The 27798-nt window shown below is 39.3% G+C and overlaps 4 protein-coding genes and 1 long non-coding RNA gene across 5 annotated transcripts; 4 read left to right on the plus strand and 1 right to left on the minus strand.

The window, feature by feature from the left end:
* Positions 1-1650: 1650 nt before the first annotated feature.
* On the plus strand, positions 1651-2150 carry LOC141451980 (uncharacterized). Its single transcript, XR_012457207.1, has 3 exons — positions 1651-1764; positions 1882-1957; positions 2075-2150. It is a non-coding gene; the product is annotated as an uncharacterized lncRNA (long non-coding RNA).
* An 8498-nt stretch (positions 2151-10648) lies between these two features.
* On the plus strand, positions 10649-11398 carry LOC141451972 (uncharacterized). Its single transcript, XM_074123791.1, has 2 exons — positions 10649-10721; positions 11001-11398. Exons 1-2 carry the CDS (start codon positions 10649-10651, stop codon positions 11396-11398), a joined length of 471 nt encoding a protein of 156 aa, XP_073979892.1.
* A 346-nt stretch (positions 11399-11744) lies between these two features.
* LOC141451973 (uncharacterized) lies at positions 11745-17761 on the plus strand. The gene is made up of 5 exons (XM_074123792.1): positions 11745-11937; positions 12023-12311; positions 12382-12516; positions 15742-15815; positions 16095-17761. Exons 1-5 carry the CDS (start codon positions 11745-11747, stop codon positions 17645-17647), a joined length of 2244 nt encoding a protein of 747 aa, XP_073979893.1. The 3' UTR covers positions 17648-17761.
* On the minus strand, positions 13638-15656 carry LOC141451955 (uncharacterized). The gene is made up of 3 exons (XM_074123771.1): positions 15630-15656; positions 15470-15543; positions 13638-15190 (listed from the first exon to the last, which is right to left on the minus strand). Exons 2-3 carry the CDS (start codon positions 15540-15542, stop codon positions 13638-13640), a joined length of 1626 nt encoding a protein of 541 aa, XP_073979872.1. The 5' UTR covers position 15543; positions 15630-15656.
* Positions 17762-23842: 6081 nt separating the features above from the next.
* LOC141451975 (uncharacterized) lies at positions 23843-24661 on the plus strand. The gene has a single exon (XM_074123793.1). The coding sequence runs from the start codon at positions 23843-23845 to the stop codon at positions 24659-24661; it is 819 nt and encodes a 272-aa protein (XP_073979894.1).
* Positions 24662-27798: the final 3137 nt, after the last annotated feature.

Raw genomic sequence — 27798 nt, forward strand, 5'->3', positions numbered from 1 at the left:
TCGATCTTTAAACCGTACAACACCAAATTTTTTGCTCGAGCTTCTTTTTCTAGTAATTTTACTTTTATACTCTGTTTCTTATTTAACTTTTTTAGTTCGGTGCACTCTTTTTTTATCGTTGTAATCTCCTTTTCCATTAAGTCGAACTTTTTATTTGTTTCAGCCAACATATTTTTAATTTCGTCGGTTTTTTTATGTTGTCATCAACACTCATTTTTAATGAACTGATTGCGCTGAAAATCTTTTCTAAATCAGCCATCTTCACAGATTAAATAAGTAAAGAAAAACAAATATTATTGACTGACAGCAGGCAGATTATTCTGCGATGGTGCCGAGTTTTGTGGATAAGTTCACTTTTAATATTTACCTTTAATAAGCAGTAATTACCTGGCGGGGGTAACTCCTATCCAAGCCGTATCCCCACCCTGACCACGCCTTCACATAAATCTCGCCAAAGTTATATCAAATTTAATAAAATGTTAATTTTCAACTTAAAATAAATAACAAACTGTTCGATGAAATTTTCTCAAATTTCCACCCCGCACTCTAAGTACAACACTCTAACTTTACACCAATTTTCACTGTTCAAATCCGAGCAGGATAGGGTTTTTACTGAAAAACAGATATACACAAAGAGAACGATGTTCACTCGACCAGAGCAACAGTGCAACTCCGACTTAGATTATAAAGTCAGCGCAAAAGCTGTGTAAAATTTCTTAAGAAGAAACGCCATTGAAATAACTCCACAGCTTTTGAATAAAATAGAAGAAAAGAAGGAAAATATTTCGCAAGAAGGCATTTCTAGTGAAGAGGAGGAAGCTGATAAAAGCGATTCAAGTACTAGCGTTTCTTGTCAGTTTGATTTACATATAAATGCAGAGCAGTGGCAGTTGATAAGACCACACTCTATTTTTACTGCGAGAAATGAAACATGTAGGCCAAACATTAAGTTCAGAAGGAGGACTGTTCTTCCAAAGGGTAGTTGGATGGATATTTCGTCCAGGCACAGGAAACAATTTTGTTGAGTCCAAATGCAAACAGTGTGGAGCCACTTTAACAATAGCTAAGGTACTTGATGAAGAACAGAGTAACATTAAATTGCACTGTTCAGTTTATGATTACGATCCAGAAATGAAACACGATAGTGCAGTAAAGAGAAAATTATCGGGAATAAAGAGGTTGCAGGTTGTTGATAGTTTAAGTAAAATGACTGCTACCTCATATCGTAGAGAACTGGCTAATGAGCTGATGACTTTTGGAGATAAAGAACTTTCTCATGTCCATTCAGATCAGGTATATCTTCAAGCCAAGTATGAGAGTAATTTAGAGAAACGATTGCATAGAAACCCTGTACTTGCAATCTGGTCCGTGAAGTATACCCTCCCATATATTGGCAGTGTCCACAGCTGTGGTTTAGATCCTTTCTTTGTTCACTATTGGACATCCTCCCAAATTACGTTATATAAGAAGTATAGCTCTGAAAATTACACTGTATTGTCAGTAGATGCTACGGGTAGTCTTATAAATCGGTTAGTACCACATCCGAAACCTGAGGGATAGAGGGAAGAAGAATGGAGAGCCCTGAAGAAGTGTTTCACAGATATAAATTTTTATTTTACTGTTTTATTTTAATTACTATTTATTTTCATTCCAACCACCATAAAACTCAACTGACATTGTTGGTGAAGTTCCCAAAAGAAGAATGGAGAGCCCTGAAGAAGAGGTGGAATATGTTACTCACACAATTCCTGGCAGAAGCCAGAGGTAATTTATAATTCTTACAAGTTTCACTGATATAAATTTTTATTTAACTGTTTCATTTTAATTACTATTTATTTTCATTCCAACCACCATAAAACTCAACTGACATTGTTGGTGAAGTTCCCAAAAGAAGAATGGAGAGCCCTGAAGAAGAGGTGGAATATGTTACTCACACAATTCCTGGCAGAAGCCAGAGGTAATTTATAATTCTTACAAGTTTCACTGATATAAATTTTTATTTAACTGTTTCATTTTAATTACTATTTATTTTCATTCCAACCACCATAAAACTCAACTGACATTGTTGGTGAAGTTCCCAAAAGAAGAATGGAGAGCCCTGAAGAAGAGGTGGAATATGTTACTCATGCAATTCCTGGCAGAAGCCAGAGGTAATTTATAATTTTTACAAGTGTCACTGATATAAATTTTTATTTTACTGTTTTATTTTAATTACTATTTATTTTCATTCCAGCCACCATAAAACTCAACTGACATTGCTGTGGAGTTTCCAAAAGAAGAAGAACAACAAGGAAATAAAATTCCTGGCTGGAGCCCGAGGTCCAGTTACAATTTTAACAAGTTTCACTATCATGGACATTTTTTTTTCCTCCCTCGTTGCTCGGGTGTAGCAAGAGATATTTTTAAACTTACATATCAAGAATGTGAGAGAATTTTTATTATTCCCACCCCATTGCTTGTTTAATTATCCTCCTACCATCTTTTGCAGAAAATAAATTAGGACAAACATATGGTTTCATAAGATTTAATCAGTTTTACGTGATAGTATTTAGGGTGAAGGGACCAGTAATTGACTGGGCACCAGTAATTGACACCCCTTCAACAAAAGGGTATTATATGGGATATGAGCCGTTTTTAGAGGTGATTCTTTCAATTTCGTTATTAAGAAGCCTTTGGGCAGCAGCTCCAGTAATATATTAATTATTGCAAAGTTCCTTGGTATCAGTAGACGGTTATTTGTTTTAAAAGTTCAAAATCAAGGAAAAAAACAAGCTGTTGCTAAGGTGGATTGATAAGAAAATAAGTTGACTTTTTTCTTATTTTTCGTTTATTTGGTCAAATCTACAAATTGACATGTTGGTCAATCACTATAAAATGATGTTACTTAATAAAAATTGTCTTCCATTCGTCAACATTCGGGAGAAAGAAAGAAATCTTTTTTTTGTATTATTTATTTTATTTATTTTGTGAATAAAAATTATCGGTTGAAGTTCATTCTCCGACGAAATTTTTTTTCTACTTTATTTTATTAGGTAGTAGACCATCATTAAAAATATGTAATAATTAATCTGGGTTATTATTAAATAATATAGTTTTCTTCAATATTAATGTAAGTGTTCTTCCCAGAAATAATGTTTTATACATGTAATATAAAATAGGTAAAGATACGCATATTTTTAGTAAATTATATTAGTACAAGTAATTAAAGGGAGGGCATTCAATTTTAATTTAAGAATGAATAATTACTGCTTACTAATTTATTTGATAATTTATTGTAATTTATGCTCTCGAATACTTCTGTAAGACCAACACAATATTCAAAATTGTTTTTAACTCCATAATTCAAAATTCAACTGTAACCTGCAGTAAAACTAATAAGTATTCCACCATTTTCATTGCATTTGTATGTGATTACTCAGAATAAAAGGCATAAGAAAAACTTTCTCTTACGGAAACCAAGAATGCATTCTAAAGATAAAGAAGTAACAATGAATGAAAATAAAGACCACATCATGTTAGGAATGCAGTTACTTTCATCATGTAATGGAAACAGAAATTGATGGTAAAAAAAATTATTTTTTAAAGTACATATTTTAAATTAACTTTTCAACAGCAAAGCGTAAATTTGGCAAATAGCCGACAAAAACAAATAATAAAAAGCAAAAAAATTCAAAAAATAAAAAGTCGCACGACCAACTTGACACGCGAATATTTCGCTTAGTATGGCAGCACAAAACGAAAAAACTTTTGAAAAATAAAAAATAGTTATTTCCAAAGCTGTAGGAGGAAAAAAATAAAAATATTTGCAGTATTGGAGACTAAATATAAAACATTCGTCTTCTCATATACTGTAGCAGTTAGTTTACTAGCCGTAGCAGTGCGCGCAAGTCGACGGTTTTTAATTCTTACATGGGCAAAACTTTTATGTAATAGCTTCTTTAATATTGCGGAAAAACGATGAAATTTAGTGAATCGCCGGCACGAACGAAGCCACAACGAATGGTAAAAAAAAATTTTGAAAAAAGTCAAAAATAAAAAGTGGTCATATCAACTTGACATGCGAATATCTCGCTTAATAATGCGGCACAAACGATGAAACTCGGCGAATCACCAGCAGAAACGAGGCCAAAGAGATTGGCAAAAAGAAATTTTGAAAAAATTCAAGAAATGAAAAGTTATATCAATTTTTCTCATATTTACTTGACACGCTAATATCTCGCTTAATATGGCGGTACAAACGAAAAAAACTTTTAATATTACTAAAATAATTATTAGTAAAGTTTTAGGTAAAAGAAAAATACAATTATTTGCTGTAATAGATATGTATTTATGGATAAATTATAAACCCATCTACCGCTGGTGTATGCTGGCAGTTAGTTACTTTAGTTGACGTAGAAATGCGCTGCTGGCCTCAGTATGTCAGTAACAGTTTTTCTTTAATAACTTCTTTAATATTGCGGCACAAACGATGAAATTGGGTGAATAGCCGGCACAAACGAGGCCAAAGAGATTGGCAAAAAGAAATTTTGAAAAATCTTAAAGACAAGCGAAATCGCATGTCCAACTTCCGTCATGTTGGTATGGCCACTTTAAATCCTTAATAACTTTTTCAATTTTTGAGCTAAATGGCTGAAATTTGGGGAATGGCCGGCACAGACGCGGCACAAACGAATGGTAAAAAGAAATTTTGAAAAAACTCAAAAAATAAAAAGTGGCCAGACCAACTTGACATGCGAATATCTCGCCTAATAATGCGGCACAAACGATGAAATTTGGTGTATCGCCGGCACAAACGAAGCCCAAACGAATGGTAAAATGAAATTTAGTAAAAACTCAAAAATAAAAAGTTGCCATACCATCTTGACATGCGAATATCTCGCTTAATAATGCGGCACAAACGATGAAATTTGGCGAATCAGCGGCACAAACGAGGCCAAAGAGATTGGCAAAAAGAAATTTTGAAAAAATTCAAAAAATAAATAGTTATATCAATTTGTGTCGTATTAACTTGACATACGAATATCTCGCTTGGTATGGCGCAACAAACGAAAATATATTTTGATTTTAATAAATTAGTTATTTCTAATTTTGTAGGTAAAAGAAAAGTACTAATATTTGCTGTGTTTGATAAGTGTTTTTGAAGAAATTCTTAAATAAGTGTTAGTAAGGTAACTTGCCGCTATGGTGCTCTCAGTGCGAGGGAAAGTTTTCTTTAATATCTTTTTTAATTTTTAAGCTATAAAGCTGAAATTTGGTGAATCGCCGGCACAAACGCGGCACAAACGAATGGTAAAAAGAAATTTTTGAAAAATTCAAAAAATAAAAAGTGGCCATACCAACTTGACGTCAAGTTGGTATGGCCACTTTGTTTTGCTAATAACTTCCGTAATTTAGCGGCACAAACGACAAAATTTGGTGAATCGCCGGCACGAACGCGGCACAAACGATTGTTAAAGAGAAAATTTTAATAAGTTGAAAATAAATAGGTGGTCATACTAACTTGACGTCAAGTTGGTTTGGCCACTTTGTTTTGCTAATAACTTCCGTAATTTAGCGGCACAAACGATGAAACTTGGTGAATCGCCGGCACAAACGATGTGCGAAATTTGTTTAAAAAACTCAGTGGTGGCCATACCAACTTGACGGACGGAAATTATATTGTTCTTATTCAACTTCTTTACCGATTTTTTTTATATCTTACGTTTTTTGTTTTTTGTTTAATAATGCAGAAAAGTTTAGATTTCCAACCAAAATTAATTTTCTGTTTGATGAAGTTGTAGGAAGAATTGCATACCTAATTCAGAGGAAGCTAAATACATATTGTTAAATAAATAATCCTCTCTGTGAAATGTTTGTTCTATATAACTATTTTTTTTACAGCAATTGTACTTTTTTATTATATTATGTGTGACTAAAACTAACTGACGGACTAAATCCGCCGAAGCCGGTCCAAAGCCCCGGTTGTAAAAGGATGAGGGGTCCGTTTCATTATGTTGCAGATATAAAGGTAAACTGTACGCAGAGAGATCATATTCAGAGCTGTCTATGAAGTTTAAATAATGTACGTAATAGGACTATGAAACTATAATTAAAACTTTCTAAAAGGTACAAAAATCTCCTTAACAAAAACTTACAGTTTAAAAAGTTATGTATAAGGGTTGATTAAACGACAAAAGGTACACAAATCAGCAAGTGTCTACCATTTCAATCATACTACAGCTCTTAATAATTTCAGCCATTTAGAAACATTTTCAAAAAGCTTATTTTATTTAAATTGGTTTCTAATTTTTCGTCATTTTTATAAAAGATTTCTCTTACTATTAAGTTTTCTGAGAACATTTCCCTGTGAACAGTGTCTTCATGCATCCTTACAGAAGATATTCAAAACAAATAAGAATCCATTGCACTTTTGTAACAATTGATATCATTTAAGTATAATTTTACTGCATACTACAGTGATAGAAAAACTCTAGCTTTATCTTTTTCTATTTCATTGCGCGTGTGATTTGAGTAGGGTTTGCCAGGTCGAGTGATGATTATTCAAAATAAAGAGCATAGTAAAGATAAAAAATAACAATTGGGAACAGAGTTAAATTAAAATGCCTGTTTACTAACATTTATTAAGCCGTAATGTAAACTGCATTTTTATATTAGCAGAAAATATTTTCGCAGCATAAGAAAATTCATATGTATAATCAGATGAGGACAGATTTAAAGGAAGCTGTATACATTAATATATTGTATTACTATAAATATTTGTAATTAATTAACTCTTATTTTTAATTAACATTTGACCATTTGGTACAGTATAGTGCCAATCTGTTTAATCAAAGGATGAACTTAAACCGACGATGTATAATTTCCTAAATTGCACTTAGATGTAAACAAGTAAAAGTAATAATAACAATAATTTCGTAAATGTATGTTGGTAAGGTGAATTTTCTTAAAAACGTTTTATGATTTTTTGAATTGTTTAATAGAATAGCGTCTCATTAAAAAACCTGTACATTAATCGTTTATTAACTCCTATAACAATCAGTATGAGCTAGAGGGGTGTTACTCTTCCCTAAGCAAAAATATTTTATTGATAAAAAAATGGCCAGCATAAGGGTCTGTGACGTGTAATAGAATGTAAAAAATATTAATGAAAATTTAATGCAGTAAAATTATACTTAAATGATATCAATTGTTTCAAAAGTACAATGGATTCTTTTTCTAATATCTTCTGTAAGGATACATTAAGACACTGTTCACAGGGGAATGTTCTCGGAAAACTTAATAGTAAGAGAAATCTTTTATAAAAATGGGGAAAAATTAGAAACCAATTTAAATAAAATAAGCTTTTTGAAAATGTTCCTAAATAGCTGAAATTATTACGAGCTGTAGTATGATTGAAATGATAGGTACTTGCTGATTTGTGTATCTTTTGTCGTTTTATCAAACCTTATACTTAACTTTTTAAACTGTAAGTTTTTTTAAGGAGATTAAACCTAGGACTGAATGGCGGGCGAACTGGATGGACGAGTACCGGAAGGGAGGCATTTGGTTTACCGATGGCTCCAAGATGGACTGTGGGATTGGGTCTGGAGTGTATGAGGTTAAACCCGAGGTACTCATTGTGAGGTCTCTTGGGAGATACGCCAGTCTTCCAGGCCGAGGTATTTGCTATTAAAATATGTGCTGAGGAAAACCTGCGGATGGAACCTAGGAATAGGGAGATTCGCATCTTTTCGGACAGCCAGGCTGCACTGAAGGCTCTTGTATCCTTCAGAATGACCTCTTCTCTGGTTTGAGAATGCAGGAAGGCCCTAGAACTACTGGCGCGGCACAAAAATGTTCGGTTGGAATGGGGGCTGGGTCATGTGGGTATAGAAGGGAATGATAAAGCTGATCATCTGGCCAGGAATGGATCTAACACTCCTTTTATCGGTCCGGAGCCTGTTCTGGGGATCACCAGGGGTTCGGTTCGGGCGGCCCTCAGAGACTGGATCTGGAGGGAGCACGAAAAGAACTGGGTGATGTGTCCAGGGGTTAAACACAGCAAGACCATGATGCCTTGGCTGTGTAAGCAAAGAACCAAAGAGACCCTGTATTTGGGTAGAAATCAGATTACTCTGATTACAGGCCTATTCACGGGGCACGGTAGGTTCAGGAAGCATCTGCGCAAGTTGGGGCTTATTAGCTCGGAACCATTGTGCAGATTATGTCAGGAAGAGGAGGAAACGGCCTCTTACCTGCTGTACGATTGTGTTCCAATCGAGCGTTTGCGCTATGAAACCTTTGGAACGCTGAGGCCGAAGGAGATAGTAGCTCAAAAAGAACTAGTAGGGATGGTCCTCAACCTCTTTAGGAGGGGAGGGTTCGCCTACTAGAACTAAGAAGGGACTGGAACAATAAGTCTTTTGTGGCTGCGGTGCCGAGGGGCGTAAGGTCCCGTCCCATCTATTATCTTATCTTAAGTGAAGGTATTAGAAAAATTTAAATTATTCTCTCCTTTACACAATTGCTTTACATTTGATAAATTTACACCCTTCGAAAAGACCATTGCAAAAGTCTTGCTGATATCGACATTCAATAAATTCTCCTCTCAGTACTCCTTTAGAACAATTAATTGCTTTTGGGAACTCATCCAAGTGGGGGCAAGAAGGACCATATCATCTGCATACAAGATCATATACAGATCTTTGTCTTTATTTAACGTGAGTCCAGTTAAGTTTCTAGAGTTGAAGAAAGCCACTATATCTGTAATATACAAAGAAAACAAAAGAGGACTGAAGATTTCGCACTGTAAAATCCCCTCCGAAAGGAGTATCTCTTTAGAATAATCATTACGGCTTGAATTACCATCGAAACATTGTCATACAGATTTTTAATAACTTGTAGGATCTTTCGACTTACACCTAGACCATAGAGATTATGCCATAATTTCCCATGACTAACCGAAACAAAAGCTCTTCTAAAATCCACAAAGACCGTAAACACTACTACGCTTTAGTCTAAGGCTGATATTAACTATAGAAGAAAGTACAAAAACACAATCGTGGCATCCCCTACCCTTGCGGAAACCCATCTGCTCCTCGGGGATCAAGATGTGTTTTTCGACCCAATCATAAAGCCTATTATAAATAATTTTGGTGAAGAGCTTGGTAATTCAATTGAAAATCGCTATACCCCTATAATTATTCGGGTCAGAAGGATCACCCTTCTTATACAATAACTTCATTTTTATTGAAGCCCAAGATTTAGGGAGAACTTCTGAATGAAAAGCCTGAATAAATAAAGTCAACAGAAATTCAACCCAAGAGGAACTAAGATTTTTAAAACATTCGTTGGAAATTAAATCCAACCCATCCGCCTTCTTTAATTTACAATCATTAATACTTGAAAGTAACTCCTCCAAAGAGATATCTTTATCCAAAATAGGATCGTAACAACCAAAAAAGCTAGTATTATCTACAATTTTCGGAGAAAAGATACCACTGTAAAATTTCTCCCAGTCCTGACAGGAAAGAATATCTGGACTATATGATTTAACCCTAAACTTGGCTACTGCAGACCAAAACTCAGTAGTATTTTTAACATTTCTTAAAGTCACCTTTATATTATCAAAATAATTTCTCTTATTGGACATTATTGTATTTTTATAATCTTTTTTTAATTTATGGTACTCGGCTAAAGAAATATTTCTAAACAATCTTGCCTTGCAGATCTTTAATTGAGCTTTAACTTTTCTTTTCGCTAAATGACAGGAATGATTAAACCAAGGTTTATTGTCAACTCCCCTTTTAGACGAAGAATAATTATAATTTCTAACTGTCAACCTACCAGAAGATTTCAATACCACGTGCATATGATTAATAAAAAAAGAATACTTTTCATTTAAAATTGAAACTTGGCTCGCATTAGAAACGTCCGGATCGGCTAATAAGGACTTAAACTTTCTTAAGGTTTCATTATCTCTTTTCAAAAAATGCACTGTAGAATTAGAGATAACATTTTTATAAGATCCGAGTTTTAAAGAAGGAATTTTAACTGACAAAATACATAGATTATGATCTGTGAATTGAGAATTATTTATTATGTCGAAATTATAAATATAATGTGCACAGCTTAAATTGAACCAAACCAGATCGACAACGCTACAACCTCGTTTATTGATGTTTGTAAAACGGCCTAAGATTTCATCTCCTGGCGTTCTACCATTACAAACAAATAAACCGAATTCATTCATTAAATCCACCAAGAGTTTGCCTCTGTTGTTTACAACTAAGTCCTGCGAATTTCTGCTAATTACTTTCGGTACGCCCTCGACATTTTTCTTGACGAATATGCGGCCGTCACGGGGCCAAGGGGGATGCTCAGGGGGCTCCGCCAGGGTGAATAGTCAAAGCTTTACCTTCTATTCACCAAGACCGTCCGAGCGTAGCATCAAGTGATACTACATCCTGCAAGAGGTGGCCCTCCTGGATAACTAAACTCGGCGGATCTAGACATGGATGTCGATAAAAATCCCGGGTGGCTTAGGGTGGAAGTCACTCGTCACCAGGGTGGTGTCCCCGGGGGCAGCTCTGGAAACCCCCCCCCAATTCAAGGTGTGGGATTCCGTGCCGAGGGATGAATTTTTTTTTTAAATACGTGCCGAAAACGGATGTCAAGTTCTGATTCTGAAGGAGAGGGTATACCTGTAGAAGATTATTCTTCATATAAAGCGCGCATACAAGGTAATGTGGACACGTCATAATTTTTTCGGTCCTGGTCCTAGCGATTACACACAACGGCCAATTGATGCTGATGATCGTATTGCTATGGAACATGATTTATTATATGAACGTGCACGTTCATTTGATGATATTCATGTAAGTGATGCGAAAGCAATAAAACAATTTGGTAAAGATTTTATAACAACTGGTAATTGGCATTCGTTAGTTGGTTTCGCTGGGATTGGTAGTAAATATGTAGTTGAAGGTATATTACATAAAAATATATATCCTAATTTACAGCGGAAAATAAACTCAGAAAAGACGGTAAACCATTCAACGAAGGCAATTATCGGTGGGGTTATAAAGTCTACTACAGACAAGCACAAAGACGTGCACAAGAAACGCAAAGACGTAGAAGGCAAAGACGCTTTGAACGAATTCAAGAAAGTAGGGAAGAAGAACCGGAAGAGGGACCGTCACACAAACCAGCAACAGGAGAATCACATTTTGAAGAATTCCTATCGGCGCAACAACCAAGTGATCAAGAAATTGAAGAAATGACAGTGAATCAATCTCATGAAGAATTACCTGCATCCCGTATACGCCGAGAAACGACTGCAGGCAATCAGACAACTGCTATAAGTGGATCATCTGCGACAGGTGGTATAAATGTGCTGTACCAATCTGCAAAGCATTGATTAACGGTACGATAGCATAGGTGTAGGTCGTCGTTGGTTATATAACTTGTTTACGCCGTTTATCTTAAAGTTCAAGGAGAACGGGTCGAGTCGATCAGTAGGTCGTCGCTCAAAGAGTATATATATTGTTTGGAGTCACTTAATACTATCACAAGATTTCTCTCGTTCACATATCCTTGTTGGATTGATCATTTTGGTACTGGTAAGTACACACTTTATGTTTATATACGTATTGACAATGCTACATTGTATTATTAGACTATGTACTCATGCAGTGTATATTTATAGATATGTCGACATCCGATCATATTGACGAAGTTCATACCAGCAACTGTCAGTGTGACACATGTATGCCCAACTCTCAGATGAAGGATCCAGCGATTCTGGAGGCTCTGGAACCGCCGGTCAAACGTATGAAAACATCTCCCAAACGCAAAATATCGATAAAACCAATATGGACACTCATACGAACATACATCCGCCTTCAGCTTCTGACGCATCTTCAAATGCCACAACTGTTAAAGACCATTTCATTGAAGGTATTGAAGACTTATCCGACACTTCAAACTCTATGGAACCAGATGTTGGAGATTTATTCGTCCAATACCAATCTGGATTCCACAGATGCTCAAAGTTACTTTTCCGACGAACCAGACGATTCATCGTTCATGATGTCTGGTTCCCTGGACGAGCTCAATCTTTTGACTCAATGTGTAACGACGTCGTTACAGCAGTACTTAGGTTCATCCGACCAGATGGATTCTGGTACTGCTTTAAACATAACTCCGACACCCCACACATCCACTTCGTCCATGACTGTGCATACTCCAACAAAAGCTGTCGTTGCGGACCGATCGCTTCAATTCAACACCAATATAAAAGAGGGCGCAAACAACACTATAACAGACGAGTCGTCAGACGAGGAACCTTCGAACGTCTATCCCATTACATCAGGAATCTACAACATTATACAACGTTGGAAGGGCGCCAACGGCTCGCAACGTCGGTCGATGGCCACGCCTGGGTCGAGTCTTGTACAAATACGAATTATGCCGTACCAACAAGCGAAAACGATGGATCCAACACAACGCTACAAATGTACGAAGAAATATGCTCAGGTAGTTCTAAATCCTCTCCAACATACTCCTCAAATCCGTTTACTACGTCAGTTGTTTCGAGAAATGGAAAAAGTAACCGACACGGGATCTGGTCTCGAAAGCAATATGCCATTGAGGCGATTTTCCGGTGGTTACAAAGCCATGTAATCGTTCCTGATCATGACGTAACCTCCTCTGCTATTTGGTTAGACAGCGAATATCAATTTATTACAGAGCGTGATCCTGTATTTCAAAGTGCTCTTAAGATTCATCGCACTACATTATCTACCAAGACATTAATAGATCTAATGGAATATATTGACTCTGTTCAATATATTCAGTATTACTCACACCCACATACATTATTATCCATTACAGACTCCGCTACATTTATATATACCATTCTAACACTTCAAATGTCTACTCATGATACTGCTATATTTCTTTCTTTTTTATTTTCTTTGTTAAAACATGAATCACAGAAGTGCAATTGCTTATTAATTAGTGGTCCTCCTAGTGTTGGTAAAACTTGGTTTGCCAACATTGTAGGAAAACTAATGATTAATACAGGATATATAGGCAACAGCAATCGGTTTTCTCAATTTCCTTTTCAAGATTGCCCACGTCGTAATTTACTGATATTTGATGAACCCAACGTTGAGCCAATGGCGTTAGAAAACTTTAAATTATTATTTGCTGGTACACCAACACCAGCAAATATTAAATACGAATCCCAAAACCTCATTAATCGTACTCCTGTTATTGTTACCTGTAACCGAGATCCATTCCCTAAGACACCTGAATTTCAAACGCGCATTCGTAGGTTTTGTTGGACCCATCGTATCGATAACAATATTAAACAATTAACAGCTGAAATACATCCATTAGGTTTATTTCAGCTGTTAACAAATACATCAACTGCCATTACACCACCTAATGCAGATGATGATATTATGGATTATGACTTTGGCTCCGATTATACATATATGCATGCCAATTTAGAGGAAGATCATACACAAACAGCAGCAGATGTTATGAATAATTTTAATTTAGATTTATTATAAAATATATAATTACATACTGTATCATTTATAAAATAGTATCATAATGATCAATAAATGGATATGTGTACATATATGACTTTAATTTAAACTTGGTGCAAACCCTAAAATACTATTATTATACATCATACCAATACCAAATGGTTTACTACCAAATGGAGTCCTATTAGGACCATATAAGGAATTATGAATATAATCCTGATTATAATCGGTAACTAACTCAATTCTGGTTTTTACCTCCCACGTAGCACAAGCAGTAACATATTCCTGTAATTCCTTATCTGGAGCATTACTTTGAATTGGTAAAATACCAATATGTAATGATGGTTGAGCATGGCCTGAATTTGGAGGCGTATGATCTAATATGGTTACAGAATGACATTGCTCAACACATTCCTTTATATAATTATCATAACTATTTTCTGTACGTTTAATACTATTCAATTTATTTATTCTTGTAATAGTAAATGCCTCTTTATCCACCTTTCCTTTATATAATGAAATATCCTCACCACCCATAATACATTCATGATGCGCAGCATCATCAATATCTATCTGCGTTTGCTTAGCCTTCAATACATTTGTTTTAATATCATAATGATAATGAACAACAGGAATATCTATATGATCTAAATAATTATACATTTTTATATGCTTATTTAATTCAGGCCACCCAGCAGATACTTGTTTATTTTTATCAGTATCTTTATATGGCTGCAAGATACCAGCATATAATTTTAATGCACGCGAAATACCCATACATGTTGGAATAGACACATCGTAATTATCATCATACATATGATGTCCCCATAACCGTTCACTAATATCATGTGTTTTAGGAACATTAAAATTATCAATAACCATAGGTGCGGTTGTATTACGCTCAATTTCATAATTGCGTATCATTAATTTATTATTCAAACCAACGGCACATTGACCAAATACACCTTGTGTATTATTAGCAGACGATGTAATGGACGTACCTGTATCAAAACTAGTTTTAAACCCTTTAGGTGTAACAATACATTCTACACGTACAATACGTGTACCATCGGGTAAATTCTTATATTCTGCATAAGACATCCAAAAACAAACTGCAGATACTGGTAAACATGCTAAACTAGTTAACATAACCTTTGTTTTAAACTCTGTCCCTGGAGTAGCTACTTTATAGGCATTTCCCCATGTATTAATTAAATGTACATGTTCAAATGCAAAATGCGCCATACCTGCCTTAGCAGCAGAAATATAACGAATATCATTATTTATACCACCTGTCGCAGATGATCCACTTATAGCAGTTGTCTGATTGCCTGCAGTCGTTTCTCGGCGTATACGGGATGCAGGTAATTCTTCATGAGATTGATTCACTGTCATTTCTTCAATTTCTTGATCACTTGGTTGTTGCGCCGATAGGAATTCTTCAAAATGTGATTCTCCTGTTGCTGGTTTGCGTGACGGTCCCTCTTCCGGTTCTTCTTCCCTACTTTCTTGAATTCGTTCAAAGCGTCTTTGCCTTCTACGTCTTTGCGTTTCTTGTGCACGTCTTTGTGCTTGTCTGTAGTAGACTTTATAACCCCACCGATAATTGCCTTCGTTGAATGGTTTACCGTCTTTTCTGAGTTTATTTTCCGCTGTAAATTAGGATATATATTTTTATGTAATATACCTTCAACTACATATTTACTACCAATCCCAGCGAAACCAACTAACGAATGCCAATTACCAGTTGTTATAAAATCTTTACCAAATTGTTTTATTGCTTTCGCATCACTTACATGAATATCATCAAATGAACGTGCACGTTCATATAATAAATCATGTTCCATAGCAATACGATCATCAGCATCAATTGGCCGTTGTGTGTAATCGCTAGGACCAGGACCGAAAAAATTATGACGTGTCCACATTACCTTGTATGCGCGCTTTATATGAAGAATAATCTTCTACAGGTATACCCTCTCCTTCAGAATCAGAACTTGACATCCTGTAAGTATACACTGCATGAGTACATAGTCTAATAATACAATGTAGCATTGTCAATACGTATATAAACATAAAGTGTGTACTTACCAGTACCAAAATGATCAATCCAACAAGTAAGTACACACTTTATGTTTATATACGTATTGACAATGCTACATTGTATTATTAGACTATGTACTCATGCAGTGTATACTTACAGGATGTCAAGTTCTGATTCTGAAGGAGAGGGTATACCTGTAGAAGATTATTCTTCATATAAAGCGCGCATACAAGGTAATGTGGACACGTCATAATTTTTTCGGTCCTGGTCCTAGCGATTACACACAACGGCCAATTGATGCTGATGATCGTATTGCTATGGAACATGATTTATTATATGAACGTGCACGTTCATTTGATGATATTCATGTAAGTGATGCGAAAGCAATAAAACAATTTGGTAAAGATTTTATAACAACTGGTAATTGGCATTCGTTAGTTGGTTTCGCTGGGATTGGTAGTAAATATGTAGTTGAAGGTATATTACATAAAAATATATATCCTAATTTACAGCGGAAAATAAACTCAGAAAAGACGGTAAACCATTCAACGAAGGCAATTATCGGTGGGGTTATAAAGTCTACTACAGACAAGCACAAAGACGTGCACAAGAAACGCAAAGACGTAGAAGGCAAAGACGCTTTGAACGAATTCAAGAAAGTAGGGAAGAAGAACCGGAAGAGGGACCGTCACGCAAACCAGCAACAGGAGAATCACATTTTGAAGAATTCCTATCGGCGCAACAACCAAGTGATCAAGAAATTGAAGAAATGACAGTGAATCAATCTCATGAAGAATTACCTGCATCCCGTATACGCCGAGAAACGACTGCAGGCAATCAGACAACTGCTATAAGTGGATCATCTGCGACAGGTGGTATAAATAATGATATTCGTTATATTTCTGCTGCTAAGGCAGGTATGGCGCATTTTGCATTTGAACATGTACATTTAATTAATACATGGGGAAATGCCTATAAAGTAGCTACTCCAGGGACAGAGTTTAAAACAAAGGTTATGTTAACTAGTTTAGCATGTTTACCAGTATCTGCAGTTTGTTTTTGGATGTCTTATGCAGAATATAAGAATTTACCCGATGGTACACGTATTGTACGTGTAGAATGTATTGTTACACCTAAAGGGTTTAAAACTAGTTTTGATACAGGTACGTCCATTACATCGTCTGCTAATAATACACAAGGTGTATTTGGTCAATGTGCCGTTGGTTTGAATAATAAATTAATGATACGCAATTATGAAATTGAGCGTAATACAACCGCACCTATGGTTATTGATAATTTTAATGTTCCTAAAACACATGATATTAGTGAACGGTTATGGGGACATCATATGTATGATGATAATTACGATGTGTCTATTCCAACATGTATGGGTATTTCGCGTGCATTAAAATTATATGCTGGTATCTTGCAGCCATATAAAGATACTGATAAAAATAAACAAGTATCTGCTGGGTGGCCTGAATTAAATAAGCATTTAAAAATGTATAATTATTTAGATCATATAGATATTCCTGTTGTTCATTATCATTATGATATTAAAACAAATGTATTGAAGGCTAAGCAAACGCAGATAGATATTGATGATGCTGCGCATCATGAATGTATTATGGGTGGTGAGGATATTTCATTATATAAAGGAAAGGTGGATAAAGAGGCATTTACTATTACAAGAATAAATAAATTGAATAGTATTAAACGTACAGAAAATAGTTATGATAATTATATAAAGGAATGTGTTGAGCAATGTCATTCTGTAACCATATTAGATCATACGCCTCCAAATTCAGGCCATGCTCAACCATCATTACATATTGGTATTTTACCAATTCAAAGTAATGCTCCAGATAAGGAATTACAGGAATATGTTACTGCTTGTGCTACATGGGAGGTAAAAACCAGAATTGAGTTAGTTACCGATTATAATCAGGATTATATTCATAATTCCTTATATGGTCCTAATAGGACTCCATTTGGTAGTAAACCATTTGGTATTGGTATGATGTATAATAATAGTATTTTAGGGTTTGCACCAAGTTTAAATTAAAGTCATATATGTACACATATCCATTTATTGATCATTATGATACTATTTTATAAATGATACAGTATGTAATTATATATTTTATAATAAATCTAAATTAAAATTATTGATAACATCTGCTGCTGTTTGTGTATGATCTTCCTCTAAATTGGCATGCATATATGTATAATCGGAGCCAAAGTCATAATCAATAATATCATCTTCTGCATTAGGTGGTGTAATGGCAGTTGATGTATTTGTTAACAGCTGAAATAAACCTAATGGATGTATTTCAGCTGTTAATTGTTTAATATTGTTATCGATACGATGGGTCCAATAAAACCTACGAATGCGCGTTTGAAATTCAGGTGTCTTAGGGAATGGATCTCGGTTACAGGTAACAATAACAGGAGTACGATTAATGAGGTTTTGGGATTCGTATTTAATATTTGCTGGTGTTGGTGTACCAGCAAATAATAACTTAAAGTTTTCTAACGCCATTGGCTCAACGTTGGGTTCATCAAATATCAGTAAATTACGACGTGGGCAATCTTGAAAAGGAAATTGAGAAAAGCGATTGCTGTTGCCTATATATCCTGTATTAATCATTAGTTTAGGGGACTAAGCCCTAAGATGACACTCTGGATTTACAAGAGTGTAGTAGGACCCATGGTGTCACATGGGGCGGTGGTTTGGTGGGCAAGGGTGGAGTCCAGGCGCTCAGTGGTATTCAAAGGCTAGCTTGCCTGAGTGTCACTGGTGCCATGAGGACTTCCCCTACTGCGGCCTTGGAGGTTTTGTTAAATCTGCCCCCACTGCACATAAACATTCAGGGCGTTACAAGGGCCGTCGTCGTTAGGCTTATGGAAGGACAAGCTCCTATTACCGTCAGGCATGGAGGAGCATATCAAGAGTTATACGAGGAGCTGGAGGCCGATCCTATTTTGGGCCTGCCTTCGGATTTTATGACTCCCAAATATAACTTCGACAAGCCGTTCAAAGTCTGTATTGGAGACCGGGAGGCTTGAAGACGTGGACCCCCAATGGTGGGAGATTCAATGTGGTACACTGATGGCTCCAAGATGGAGGAGGGTGTGGGAGCGGGAGTGTACGGGGTGAAGCCGAAATGTAGCTTTTCGGTTAGCCTAGGGAAACTAGCTACAGTTTTTCAGGCTGAACTAGCTGCAATTAGGTTCTGTGCTACCGAGATTGAAGGGCGAGGAATTATTAATTCTAAGGTCGTAATTTTCTCGGATAGTCAGGCTGCTCTACGGGCAATTAGTTCCTATCAGGTTAACTCAAAACTGGTTTGGGACTGTCTGGGTGCCCTGAAGGAGATTAGTGACCAAAATAAGGTCTTTCTGGTCTGGGTACCTGGTCATTCAGGACATAAGGGTAACGAAGCGGCAGATTTATTGGCCCGGGAAGGCTCTGCGGGATACTTCGTTGGCCCGGAGCCCTGTTTTGGGGTTCCGAAGTGTGTTAAGACTGCGACCATTAACTTATGGGTGCAGAGTAGGTCTCAGGAGTGGTGGCTTGCCACCACTGGGCAGAGACAGGCGAGACTGACTGCAGAATTAATCCGTCAAGGCCGTGGGGCTATCAGGATGATTGTAGGCCTATTGACTGGCCACTGCAGACTCAGAAAACACATGCATCGCATGGGCCTGGTAGATGATAGCCTCTGTAGGTTCTGTCAGGAAGAGGAGGAAACGGCACTACACATGTTGTGTCAGTGTGAGGGGCTCGTGTGGCTAAGGATGTTACTTCTCGGGGAGGAAAAACCAAGGCCTGTGAGCTTTACCCAAAAGTCACTCTCCAGCATTAAGAGTCTAATTAAAAGGACAGGTCTGGAGGGTGAGCTTTAAAGTTAGGGGAGCCACAATAGACCCAAAGGGGTCGCAGTGGCGTAGGCCCTCAGGCCGCCCTAGTCTAATCTAATCTAATGCGGCCGTCACGATGCCAAACCGAAAATAATAAGCCTTGCTTTTTTAGCTCCCTGGCCTGAACAAATAACTTGTAGGCAAACGGTGAAAGCAAGTCATTAACATATGTATATCTATTAACAGATATATATCTGTTGATTATTGTCAGACACTTTAATTTATCTTTATTTAATTTGGCGTTTCTTACAAATTTCCTTTTAATAGAAGAATACAAAAATTTAACAATTATTGAGGGTGGATAGTTACCTTGACCAAACTTCCATCGATAAATATAATCGACTGTTTCCTCTCTCAGATCAACATCAATTTGTTTTGACAAACCTTCTGTTGGAACCCCAACTTCACTTTGCTGCATAATTGAACAGCTACATAATTTTTGTAAATAGGAAAAAAAATAATTTTTATATGTATATAGAATTGTTTATTAAAGAAAAATAAAAAAGGAAAAGAGGCAAATAGCCCATTTTAAAAAGTCTTTCTCAAGGCTCTGGAATGGCAGTGTGGTTCTTTGGACGGTACAGAGATAGCGACGCAGTCGCGACGCCAGGGCGCGGCACGGTCGACTTCGCTATAAAAAGGGCAGAATCGGCCGTGTCTGCATCAGTCCAAGATAATTTTTCAACGGGAAAACATCCACAATAGCTACCTTAGCTGGAAGATTGCTGACTGGGCCTTACTCTCAACCTGGATCTCTGTACCGGCCAAAGGACCTCACTGTCCGGACCAGAACAAAAAATCGATCACTTAACCCCTGTATTGTGAAGAAAGAAGGAAGTGCCGCACACGAGACGCCTTAGTTCACCAGCTACGGAGGCAAGCGAATCACTAGCGCTGCCACAGGGTGAGACACGAGCGAGGACCAGGCCAATTGGTACCGGGGTTTATCGGGGTGCTGGCCACACTGCCGGGGCTCCCAAAGCCGGTTGACTGGTATTAGCGAACGGCCCTTTTCAGGGCCTCTCACCTCCCTTTGGCTGTGGCCTCGCGCTGGGAGCAAGCCATTCTTGGAGCGGCGCAGTCACTTCAACCAACAGTGTGAACGGCTCTTTTCAGGGCCACCCAACTGTACGGCTTCCCCGCTGGGGAGCGCCATAGGCGAGTCAAGCGCCGACATATTTTTTGTGAACGGTCCTTTTCAGGGCCGTCCAGTCACTTGTACCTGCGAGCGGTGAGAAGAGCTTGTATACTGGACTTCATCCCTCGGCCGCATTAGTATACAACAATTGGTGACCCCGACGTGATGACTGAAGCGAGGGACGCACCGCTCGAGCCTGCACCGAACACAGAAGCTGTAAGCCTCGTGAAGTTACCCCAGTTCTGGGAGGAAAATCCAGCATTATGGTTTCTACAAATCGAAGCTCTATTTGGGGCCTACAAGATCAAAAGCGAGGCTGGACGATTTCAAGCCCTGGTTGGTCAGCTACCATATCAGGTGCTTACACAAATAGCCGGCTCAGTGCAGTCACCTGGTCCAGTGCCTTACACGTCAACGAAGGAAAAACTGATCGCTATCTACAGTCAAAGCCAGGAGAGAAGGATACTAAGGCTTCTGGAACAAACACAGCTTGGCGACATGACTCCTTCACAGCTGTTGCGACAAATGCAAAACCAAGCGGGTACAGTGATGTCGGACGGCGTCTTACGTACCGTTTGGCTGCGAGCACTACCGCAGAGAGTGAGAGGGATTCTAGCCGCTATTGAACAGGACGACCTAGACAAGTTGGCCACTGTGGCAGACAAGGTAATGGAGGTAGACTCCAATACCTCTGTTCACGCTGTGAGGGATACTGACGGCGACAGACTGGCTCGACTGGAGAAGCAACTGCAAGATTTGCACGAGCAATTTTCTTCATTGGCCACTACCATTCAGCGCAGCAACCGTGGAAGAAGTAGGTCCCGGAACCGTGACCAAGGAGCTCCCAAGGATGGGTATTGCTACTACCACCACAAGTTCGGGGAGAAGGCCACAAAGTGCAAGAAACCTTGCAAATGGCGGACCACCAGCCAGCCGTCAACAAATGGGACGCGGTAGACGGGAAGGCGGAAGTCGCTACCGCTAATAAATTCCGCCGTCTCTTCGTCACTGACATAAAAACAGGGACAAGATACCTGGTGGACACTGGCGCGGCGATATCCATCATCCCCAACTGTAACAAGGCCAGGGAACGAGACTCAGGATTCAGCCTGTATGCGGCTAACGGCACTCCAATCCCAACTTATGGAGAGCAAAGGAAGAGCTTGGATCTTGGCTTACGCCGACTGTTCGTGTGGGATTTCATCGTGGCCAACGTCACGCAGCACATACTTGGGGCAGACTTTCTCGCCGGAAGCAATCTGGTGGTGGATTTGGCCCAGCGCTGTCTAATAGACCGGACCACAGGACTCGCAACTATAGGGTCCATTGAAGTCGTGGAGCTACTAGAGCTATCTACTGTACCACCGCACGTACCATTTAGGGAGTTGCTGCTACAGTTCCCTACCTTAACGAAGGTTCGCTCACGTAAGATACGACAAAACAACGGGATATTGCATCACATTGAAACTACAGGGCCTCCCGTATGCAGCAGGGCGCGCAGATTGCCGCCAGGCAAGTATCAAGCTGTCAAGGAGGAGTTCCAGCAAATGATGAACGACGGTATCTGTCGGCCATCCAAGAGCCCATGGGCCAGCCCACTGCATGTGGTTGAGAAGAAGGATGGAACATTGCGACCTTGCGGTGACTACCGCCTGCTGAATAGCAAGACCGTGCCAGACCGATACAATGTGCCTAACTTGCACGACTTCACGATTCAGTTATACGGCACTAAGATTTACTCGGCTCTGGATATAAACAAGGCGTACCATCATATACCAGTGGCGGAAGAAGACATTCCGAAGACGGCTATAATCACACCGTTTGGCCTATTCGAGTTCGTCAAGATGACGTTCGGTCTAAGAAACGCAGCCCAGACCTTTCAGCGATACATGGACCACCTTTTTAGGGACCTACCATTCGTGTTCGTCTACGTAGACGATATACTCATTGCGTCCAAGGACGAGCGAGAACACGAGGCGCACCTAAAAGTGGTGTTCCAGCGGTTGAGTGAGCGAGGGCTGACGCTAAGGACTGATAAATGTGTACTGGGACAACCGACAGTCAGCTTCCTGGGGTACACCGTGTCACCAGAAGGGATCTGCCCGCTCCAGGAGAAGGTGAAAGCTATTCGGGAACTACCAAAGCCAGCCACCATCTATGAGCTAAGGAGATTTCTTGGGATGGTAAACTTCTACAGGAAGTGCCTTCCCAACGCAGCCACCACCCAGAGAGAGCTCAACAAATATCTCCACCACGCTAAACGCAGGGATAAGACGCCTATAGTGTGGTCGAGGGAAGCAGAAGCGGCTTACGAGAAGACCAAGGAGGACCTTGCGAATGCAACATGCATAGCGCATCCTTCACCGGACTCTCAGCTATCAGTAGCTTGTGACGCCAGCAACATCGGCATGGGAGCAGTGCTACAGCAACAGGAAGATGACACAATACAGCCGCTAGGGTTCTTCTCTAAAGCGTTCAACAAGGCGCAACAAAACTACAGCACCTACGACCGAGAGCTTCTGGCAGTGTATGAGGCAATACGCTACTTCAGACCCATGATTGAGGGCAGGCATATCCTAATATACACCGACCACAAGCCACTAACCTACGCAATGCTACAGAGCAATAAGACCTTGTGTCCCAGGAGATTACGGCACTTGAACTACATCTCTCAATTCTCCACGGATATACGCTACCAGCGGGGAGAGGACAACACCGTGGCTGATGCTTTATCGAGGATTGCGGAGGTAACTGTACTGAACAACTTTCAGAATCTAGCGGAAGCTCAGAAACGGGACGAGGAAATCGATACCCAAGAGAAAAGGGAGACTCTTCGCCTCCAGCTAGTTCCGGTACCTGGTGCAGAGTACAGTCTTTTCTGCGAGACCACAAAGGGAACACCCAGGCCATACGTACCAGGGGAATTAAGGAAGCCAATCTACGAGAATCTGCACAGCCTTAGCCATCCAGGGATCAGAGCATCAAGGAAGCTGGTGACCGCTAGATTCTTCTGGCCAAACATGGAAAAGGACGTAGCATATTGGGCAAAACACTGCATACCCTGTCAACGGGCCAAAGGTCAACCGACACACCTCGACATCGTTTGGGACCTTCATGCCGTCCAAGAAATTTGAACACGTTCACCTAGACTTAGTCGGACCACTCCCACCATCAGACGGGAAAGAATATCTCCTGACAATGGTCGACCGAGCGACCGGGTGGCCGGAAGCGATACCTCTGACTAGCATCACCGCTACCGCTGTGGCAGAGGCCTTCTACCGCCACTGGATAGCTCGATATGGAGTACCAGTCCGCCTAACAACTGATAGAGGAAGGCAATTCGAGTCGATGCTGTTCAACCAGCTAGCGCAACTTCTAGGGATCACGCATCTCAGAACAACGGCTTACCATCCACAAAGCAATGGAATGGTAGAAAGATGGCACCGTTCCCTGAAGAGCGCACTTCGGACGAGGCTAGAAGAGGCCAGCAAATGGACAAAGACCTTGCCTACGGTCCTGCTAGGACTAAGGTCGGCTTTAAGGAGAACCACCGGGGTAAGCGCAGCAGAGGCAGTGTTGGGACAGCCACTACGTTTGCCCGGAGAAATATTCATGCCTCCTCGAACTCAAGAACCCACAGACGCCAGTTTACAACTGTTACGGCAGGAATGGGCACGAACCATCAGTCCAACGCAAACGAAATGTTTTGTCAGCCCGGACCTGGAAAAGTGCACACATGTATTCTTACGAGAAGAGGTTCACAAGCGGTCACTGACACCCCCTTATTCAGGACCGTACCTAGTGCGGAGTCGGGATGACAAAACGGCTACAGTGCAGCTACCCGGCAGGGAAGACCGAGTTTCGTTGGACCGCCTCAAGCCAGCCTACCTACTGGAGGAGAGCCAACAGGATGCACCAAAACCTCCGGAGCCTTCCACCGCCAACGATGAAGGAAGCGAGCATCGGTCAACTAGACCATCGAGGACCATCAGGCGGCCAGTGCGATTTGCAACGTAGCTCTTCAATTAGGGCGGAGGCATGTTGGAACCCCAACTTCACTTTGCTGCATAATTGAACAGCTACATAATTTTTGTAAATAGGAAAAAAAATAATTTTTATATGTATATAGAATTGTTTATTAAAGAAAAATAAAAAAGGAAAAGAGGCAAATAGCCCATTTTAAAAAGTCTTTCTCAAGGCTCTGGAATGGCAGTGTGGTTCTTTGGACGGTACAGAGATAGCGACGCAGTCGCGACGCCAGGGCGCGGCACGGTCGACTTCGCTATAAAAAGGGCAGAATCGGCCGTGTCTGCATCAGTCCAAGATAATTTTTCAACGGGAAAACATCCACAATAGCTACCTTAGCTGGAAGATTGCTGACTGGGCCTTACTCTCAACCTGGATCTCTGTACCGGCCAAAGGACCTCACTGTCCGGACCAGAACAAAAAATCGATCACTTAACCCCTGTATTGTGAAGAAAGAAGGAAGTGCCGCACACGAGACGCCTTAGTTCACCAGCTACGGAGGCAAGCGAATCACTAGCGCTGCCACAGGGTGAGACACGAGCGAGGACCAGGCCAATTGGTACCGGGGTTTATCGGGGTGCTGGCCACACTGCCGGGGCTCCCAAAGCCGGTTGACTGGTATTAGCGAACGGCCCTTTTCAGGGCCTCTCACCTCCCTTTGGCTGTGGCCTCGCGCTGGGAGCAAGCCATTCTTGGAGCGGCGCAGTCACTTCAACCAACAGTGTGAACGGCTCTTTTCAGGGCCACCCAACTGTACGGCTTCCCCGCTGGGGAGCGCCATAGGCGAGTCAAGCGCCGACATATTTTTTGTGAACGGTCCTTTTCAGGGCCGTCCAGTCACTTGTACCTGCGAGCGGTGAGAAGAAAAGCTTGTATACTGGACTTCATCCCTCGGCCGCATTAGTATACAACACCTTCAATGATGGAATAAAGATTTTCCTTTTCTGATACAGAAATGTTATCTATTTTGACGGTATTTGAATAAGGAGTATGCGAATAAAATAACATCTCTTTGTTCAAATTATTAATGTATTAATGTAGTAATGTAGCTATGAGGTTAGCATACTGGACTCCCACGCGGAGGTCCCGGGTTCGAATCCAGCAGCTGACCCTTAGATTTTCTCTTCCTAGGAGCTTCTTACAGCTCACTGTCCGGTGATGGACAGTGTTGTCTGTAACGAGAGAACACTGTCCGGAGGCCGGCAGTGCACTGGAAAAAGCTCCGGGCGCTAATGACCTCAGCTGTTGATGCGCAAAAAAAAAAAAAAAAAAAAAAAAAAAATGTATTTCTTTAAATAATTATTCTCATTGAAGAGTTCAGAGATATTTTTTTTTTTTACAAACTTCCAGGTCCTTTTCTAAATTAGAGCAGAGTTTTTTAAATTCTCTTTTAAATGTTTGCATATCAGTACATAGAGAAGATTGTTCTTTTCTGAAAGCTGTAATCTCAGAAGAGAGTGAATCCAATTTTTTGTATTAATTATTTTGTAAAAAAAAATAATCGGTTGAAGTTCGTTCTCAGACGAAATTGATTTTTTACTTTATTTTATTAAGTGTAGCCAATCATTAAAAATATGTATTAATTAATCTGGGTTAATATCAAATAATATAGTTTTCTTCAATATTAATGTAAGTGTTCTTCCCACTATGTTTTGTACATGTAATATAAAATAGGTAAAGATACGCATATTTTTAGTAAATTATTTTAGTACAAGTAATTAAAGGGAGTGCATTCAATTTTAATTTAAGAATGAATAAATATTGCTTACTAATTTATTTGATAATTTAGTGTAATTATCTTACTTATACTTCTGTAAGACCAACACAATATTCAAATTTTGTTTTAACTCCTTAATTCAAAATTCAACTCTAACCTACAGTAACTAAGTAAGTGAAAATAAGTGCCTTGGAGTTGCGTACTAGACTAGAAACAGGTCAGACGTGTTTAGGTGTGCTCTGTTTAAAACACTTTTTTCAGTGGTTCAATGAAAGTTAATTGATTTAAATTTATGATAGAAGTGATCTAAATAATTTTATCTGTAATATATTAAAAATTTAGAACTATTGGTGTACGAGGTGTGTTCAAAAAGTAACGGGAATTTTCGTTTTTTGAAAAAAATATTTATTTATTCATCTACATTAATATTGTCGCCTTCAAAGTAGTCCCCTTCGCATACTATACACTTGTGCCAGCGCTTTTTCCAATCCTCGAAACACTTCTGAAACTCGATCTTTGTGATAGCTTTCAGCTCTTTCAGCGATTCGCTTTTAATGTCATCTATGCTTGAAAACGACGGCCTTTTAATGTTCTCTTTATGTTTGGAAATAGAAAAAAGTCACATGGAGCCATGTCTGGCGAATATGGAGGCTGGGGCATCGTTAAAGTTTTGTTTTTGGCCAAAAATTCACGAACAAGCAATGAAGTGTGAGCAGGTGCATTATCGTGGTGCAAAATCCATGAATTGTTTTGCCACAAATCCGGGCGTTTTTTCGGATTGCTTCACGCAAACGGCGTTGAACTTGTAGGTAGTACTCCTTATTGATTGTTTGACCTTGTGGCAAGAATTCATGATGCACTATGCCATTAAAATCGAAGAACACAGTGAGCATAACCTTCACATTCGACCGCACTTGTCGAGCCTTTTTCGGTCTTGGCGATCCAGAATGCCTCCACTGGGACGATTGAGCCTTAGTTTCGACATCATATCCGTAAACCCATGTTTCGTCACCTGTTATAACACGTTTCAGTAGATCCGCATCGTTGTCGACTTCATTGAGTGACTCTTGAGCAACTTCCATTCTCCGCTGTTTTTGTTCGAAATTCAACAATTTTGGAACAAATTTTGCTGCCACACGTTTCATACCCAAAACATCCGAAAAAATTTCATGGCATGAGCCAATTGATATGGCAACATCATCAGCGACTTCTCTGATTGTGATTCGGCGATCGTTCATAACCATTTCTTTCACTTTTTTCACGTTTTCATCGGTTGTTGATGTGCTTGGACGTCCAGGTCGTTCGTCATCTTCAACGTTTTCGCGGCCATCTTGGAAACGCTTATACCACTCGTAAATCCTTGTTTTACTCATAGCAGACTCACCATATGCCTTTATTAACATTTCACACA

Source organism: Rhodnius prolixus, unplaced genomic scaffold (assembly GCF_049639745.1).
Source record: "Rhodnius prolixus isolate KJV_2025 unplaced genomic scaffold, Rpr scaffold_20, whole genome shotgun sequence".
Classification (NCBI taxonomy): Eukaryota; Metazoa; Arthropoda; class Insecta; order Hemiptera; family Reduviidae; genus Rhodnius; species Rhodnius prolixus.

Coding starts and splice junctions, on each gene's coding strand:
- LOC141451975 (XM_074123793.1), top strand. CDS start 23,843: ATGGTCGACCGAGCGACCGGGTGGCCGGAAGCGATACCTCTGACTAGC.
- LOC141451955 (XM_074123771.1), bottom strand. CDS start 15,542: ATGTCAAGTTCTGATTCTGAAGGAGAGGGTATACCTGTAGAAGATTAT. Junction 15,191..15,469: donor ATATAAAGCGCGCATACAAG/GTAATGTGGACA, acceptor CCTAATTTACAG/CGGAAAATAAACTCAGAAAA.
- LOC141451973 (XM_074123792.1), top strand. CDS start 11,745: ATGTATGCCCAACTCTCAGATGAAGGATCCAGCGATTCTGGAGGCTCT. Junction 11,938..12,022: donor TAAAGACCATTTCATTGAAG/GTATTGAAGACT, acceptor TGGATTCCACAG/ATGCTCAAAGTTACTTTTCC. Junction 12,517..15,741: donor GTACGAAGAAATATGCTCAG/GTAGTTCTAAAT, acceptor GTATACTTACAG/GATGTCAAGTTCTGATTCTG.
- LOC141451972 (XM_074123791.1), top strand. CDS start 10,649: ATGTCAAGTTCTGATTCTGAAGGAGAGGGTATACCTGTAGAAGATTAT. Junction 10,722..11,000: donor ATATAAAGCGCGCATACAAG/GTAATGTGGACA, acceptor CCTAATTTACAG/CGGAAAATAAACTCAGAAAA.